This window comes from Otolemur garnettii, unplaced genomic scaffold (genome assembly GCF_000181295.1).
Source record: "Otolemur garnettii isolate 467f Iridium unplaced genomic scaffold, OtoGar3 scaffold00056, whole genome shotgun sequence".
Taxonomy (NCBI): domain Eukaryota; kingdom Metazoa; phylum Chordata; class Mammalia; order Primates; family Galagidae; genus Otolemur; species Otolemur garnettii.
This window is the reverse complement of record NW_003852451.1, coordinates 585,595-590,666: the sequence shown is the minus strand read 5'-3', so window position 1 is coordinate 590,666 and position 5,072 is coordinate 585,595. Positions and strand designations below refer to the sequence as shown.

Here is a 5,072-nt window from a genome sequence, read left to right as displayed (position 1 = left end):
CACTACAGGTAGGAACGTGTGTGGGGTCACTCCCTATAGCACTGTTAGATGGGCACACTACAGGTAGGAACGTGTGTGGGGTCACTCCCTACAGCTCTGTTAGATGGGCACACTACAGGTAGGAACGTGTGCGGGGTCACTCCCTACAGCACTGTTAGATGGGCACACTACATTATAGGAACGTGTGTGCGGTCACTCCCTACAGCACTGTTAGATCTGCACACTACATTATAGGAACGTGTGCGGGGTCACTCCCTACAGCACTGTTAGACCGGCACAGTGCAGGCAGGAACGTCTAACAGTGCTGCAGGGAGTGACCCCACATCCATTCCTACCTGCAATGTGCCTGTCTAACAGTGTGTGAGGTCACTCCCTGCAACATCTCAAGGTCCCTAAGGATATGAGTGGAAGGTTGCTTCTTAAAGCATTGTTTTTAAGGTGATATGTTACAGATGTAAACACATGGAAGGTTATTTCCTGCTGTTGTAATGGCTAAATTAAGGAATCTGTAAATCTGTAAACAGCCAAACTTCAAGCTGTGGGTGTTAGGTCAGTGAATGTGAGAACTGCACACAGGGGCCTAGAATGGTGCTGAGAATGCACCAGGAAATTCATCTGATATAGAAATCTGTGAACTACATGGCAAGTAGCAGGGACACAGGTTTATCGACTCTCTTGTATATTTTGATTGTGATCCATGTGGATGTTCAACCCTAAATTTATCAAAATTTATACTATAAAGATGTTCTAAAATAATTGTCACTGAGAATTTCAGTCTAACAGTGTTATTTTTAAAAAATCAGGTTACCAGGGTGGCACCTGTGGCTCAAGGAGTAGGGTGCTGGCCCCATATACCAGGGGTGGCAGGTTCAAGCCCTGCCCTGGTGAAAAACTACCAAAAAAAAAAAAAAATCAGGTTACAAATTACATACTCAACGTGAAACTGGTTTCCTTTATACTTGCAGCGGTAAAGGCATTGAAGAAAATATTCCTTGTTTGAACCTTTTTGTACTTTCCAAACTCTGGTGGTATATTGTTTTATAATCAGATAAGTGCTCTGTTTCCAACATGTTCAATTTTAAGCTGTTTTGTGGAAATTCTGTAACCAAAGCACTTTTTCTGACTTAGACATGTTTTAAGCATGTGACATGGATTTGGGTACTGAACTCTCTTCTTTAAGACCAGAGTCTGGATTACCGGGGAACCGTGAAAATGCTGGGTCCTGTGTGTGCAGCCGTCCATTCCCACCTCCTGTCTCTGACCAAGGTGCAGTTTGAAGTTGGATATACACCATGGCTTCAGTGGACAAGCTTTCCAGAGGTTCGGCTGTTGAACAACCTTTAGGAGTAAAGGACTTTCTGAATACCACTTATCAGCCCTTCTTAGTTGCCAGTCTTCAGACTCTTCTATTTATGGGCCTTCCCTCTCCCTGAAGACATCTCAAGGCTTACAAATGAAGCCTGAGCTGAGGAAGGTGCCCATTTGAACTAAGGAAGCTTTGGATTCAGTATCTAAAAGGTCAGGGTTGGTGAGGTAGCCCTGCATGAGGGGTGCTCACGCTGGGACAGGAGAAAAACTGACCCCCCCAGAGTAAGAGCTCCTGTGGGGGGCCAGCTAGCTGTTCTCAGACAGCTGGGTTATCAGGGAATTGGAGGGGGGTTACGGAGTTTGGGACCCAAATCCAGTCCCGTTTTGGTTTTGTCTTTCGTTCAGCATGACCACAATAACATGTCTAATTCCAAAATAATTCAGATTTCCAAATGTAGAATAGGGCTGTTGCTTCTCCCTTCCTGATAGTGCTTTGTGTGGCGAGATGATGTACCTTGTGTGTATGAAGAACTAAGCTAATCTACATGACAAATAAGACATCAGAAATTTGACTTTTCAATTCATAGTTATGCTAGACTTACTGCAACAAACATTTAAACTTTCAAAGTAGTCCTTAGACAATTTTAGATTCTTCAAGTATTGTTAATATTGTAGAAAATATTTACTTATACCAAAATAAAGTGTAGCAATTAATCTTTAAGTGGTTAGAATTTCAATAAATGATTCTTTGAGAAATATTTCTTGAATGGTAGTTCTAATATGTGTTTTATTCTAAACAGTTATTTGCTGAAATATTTGATGGATTGAAAAGTCTGCAATCTCCTGCCATTTCTCTTGGCTTAATGAAACTGACATCGTGTCTGGAACGAGCCTTGGGTGACGTGAGTGAGACTGCTTTCATTTTTGGTCTTCTATCTGGATGAATGTTAAACTATTTTAGAGTTGCCTTCAGATTTCTTGACTGCATTTTGTGGGGAAAAATTAGTCATTTGGTTTTTAATATTTTTAATGATTATGAATTTAAAACTTGAGCATTGAGTAGTTTCTCCCCTCATTTGTACAAACAGTTGCTTTGTGGATAATATTTTTCCTTAACTGTATTATGAGCCAATTCACGTTATCAAACTTTTGTTTGAATTTCAGGTATTTTTACTGGTTGGGAAGGAATGCCCCTTTCTTTTAAGAGACCTTCTTGCCTCTGAGGAGCTTGCAGAAGTGTTTGGGCAGTCAGTGGTAAGCCGGGCAGTGGGTGACAAGCAGGCTCCTCTAAAGCTTACACGCAAGTGCAGCGTGAGACAGTCAGTATGTGCTGTGCTGGTGCCATGATAGTATCAGTAACTGAGGTGAACCCCCTCCCCCCCCCCGCCACCTGCCTTCCACAGCTATCCCTCTCTCAACACACAGAAGGCCTCACTGTCCCATCTGGAATGAGAGTAGCCACTGGGCTGCTAAAGGAACAGTTTAAAGCATTTTGCTTGTCAATTGTGTATTAATAATTCTAATACTAACTCAATCCAGAATAAAACTTTAACCCTTAAGAGTGATACTATAGTTTTATTCTACAGTATCAGTGTTTTTAACATGTAAAGTTATTCCCTTTGCAACCCTTTAAACTTAGTGGAAAGAAATCAGATGCTAATCATGCAAAATGGCACACTTCTTCAAGCCTCCTGTCTGCACACAGGCAGGAACCCTAAGACCAATAAGTAAGCTTTCAGTGGCAGGTGAGGGTGGTGGAGATGAAGGCTGAGAGCCTTGTGGGCTGTGTTTCCATAAGAAATCTGTCTTCAACAATGCTTTCCCACCACCCATGGATCTGTACCCCTTGTTAGCGTAAAAACTGTGGCGGCATGGAGTGACGATTGCGTGAACTTGTTATGCTGAGCTCTTCAACTTCATTTCTTTGGTCTGTTCTGTTAGTCCAGGCTGAGCTGATAGCCATTTGCCAGCAGCCACCCTGTGCTGCCAGACAGCCTTGCCTGGTCACTGGCACACACATTTCATGGCCCAGGTGGCTCAAGCAAAGAGGGCTAAAAACTAACAGGGCAAAAGGGCTTCCTGAAGCAGCATGGGGCACTGCTGAGGGATGTCCTTAGGTTGGGTTGGGTCCCCTCATTGTGACTCCACCTGCTGGTTCTGGCTCTCCCCTCTGAGGGAAATTCAGAATGCTTCTTTCTCGGTTGCCGCCGTTCAGTAAGTGGAGACGGCTTTTGTTCCATTCCGGAGTCTTTTGGAGGTTTGGCCATTCTTTCTCCTGATGTGGTTTCACGTGCTCTTAGTCTTACCCCTCTGCACTAACTCTGTAGCCTTTGAAACCTTGGTTTCACCTTCCCGGCTTGTTTTTCTCACCTGTTTTAGGGCTTCCTCATCGATTGTGCTGAGGGAGAGAGTTGAATACATGGGAATGTGTTCAGTGAGTGTTGAGCGCTTGATAAATGTCTTATTAATAATATGTACCACAACTGCTATATACCAGCCCAGGCTATTGATTCTGTTATTTCTAAATAAAGTGTCTTGGTATTAATTGATTTATTCAGTAATTCCACACTCACCTATTTGATCTTCTGTGCTTAACTGCATTAGATGAATGTACTAAAAGTCTTCCTCGGCTCTCCACGGGGTCTCAACCTGCGTAATATCTTATGGCATGGATTTGTATCGCCACAAGAAATTCCTCCAAAGTAAGTTGCTAGCAAAGTAACTTATCTGGTAAAGAATTTATCTTGAATTTCATGAAATAGAAAGATGATGAGTTTGGAGACAGAGTTATGAGTCAGGATTTTGAAGATAAAGTGGGATCTTACTAGCACAGAACCAGGGTGGTGACAGGGTTATGGTTCCAGTGATATAAACCCCAGTGGTAGTCCAGAGCCCAACCGGAAGGAAGTGATGCTGGACATGCCAGGGAGGGGAGCCCTCTCAGTGCAATTTCTGAGATGATGTTCCTCCCAGCCGTTCATTGCACAGCTTAATCCCTACATCTAGGGGAATCTTGTGCAGTTTGATGGTGTTCTGCTTTTTTAACTAAACTTTTTGTTAAAGTGAAGCGTGTCATGTGTGAGGAGTTCATTTTCTAACAGACCTCTGTGGTGGTTCCCCAGATACTGTTCAATGATGGTCGTGTTGACAGCAGGACTAGGCCAATTACTGGAGAATTACCTTCAGCAAACAAAGTTGACATTCACACCCCGGTCTTATGTGACTCTTACAAACTTTGAAGATTTGATTGTTTTTCCTGGCAAGTACTACTTTTCACATTTCCACCCTTAATATGTCTTTCAAAATGTTTGCAAAGTCAATAAAATAGCAGTTAGAATCACACTCTTGAGGTGAACTAAAATACTTCTTCTGTGGCTAGCTGGATTTCAAAGTTTCTGGAAGGCTCTATTCCCGTTTGAGGGTGGAGCTCTGCTTGTCCTGCCCTGCTGAGGTGGGGAATCCTTGGGAGTTGCAGGTACATGAGTGTTGGTTTAGAGCTGGCTTATTCCCCAGGGGCATTGACATAATGGATCTGGGCTCTTCTGTAATGTATATTCCCTTTCTCCTCTTGTTCCTTTGTACTCGGTCATTATGCTACAAGTGCCATGGTGTGAAGGGTCCTCTGTACCCCCGAAAGTACATTTTACTTAATGAATATACTCAGGTGGTCAGCCCTCAGCTGACACCTTCTGCAGAGTTTTCACCCAGATTTCTGGAACCATGCAGTTGTCCTAGTCCCCAGTGGTCAGCCCTCAGCCAACACC

General features: G+C 43.3%; 1 protein-coding gene across 4 annotated transcripts in view; it reads left to right on the top strand.

The window, feature by feature from the left end:
• ERMARD (ER membrane associated RNA degradation) overlaps positions 1 to 5,072 on the top strand; it is a 38,576-nt gene that overhangs the window by 13,144 nt on the left and 20,360 nt on the right. For 2 of the 4 annotated variants that reach the window (XM_023514656.1, XM_012806751.2), the window contains exons 3-7: positions 1,181 to 1,320; positions 2,109 to 2,210; positions 2,473 to 2,562; positions 3,913 to 4,010; positions 4,431 to 4,567. In XM_023514656.1, coding sequence (XP_023370424.1) covers positions 1,181 to 1,320; positions 2,109 to 2,210; positions 2,473 to 2,562; positions 3,913 to 4,010; positions 4,431 to 4,567 — 567 coding nt within the window. Of the gene's footprint in view, positions 1 to 1,180; positions 1,321 to 1,476; positions 1,519 to 2,108; positions 2,211 to 2,472; positions 2,563 to 3,912; positions 4,011 to 4,430; positions 4,568 to 5,072 lie in introns of those variants that run through there. The other 2 variants (XM_023514657.1, XM_023514658.1) reach the window with 2 other exon arrangements.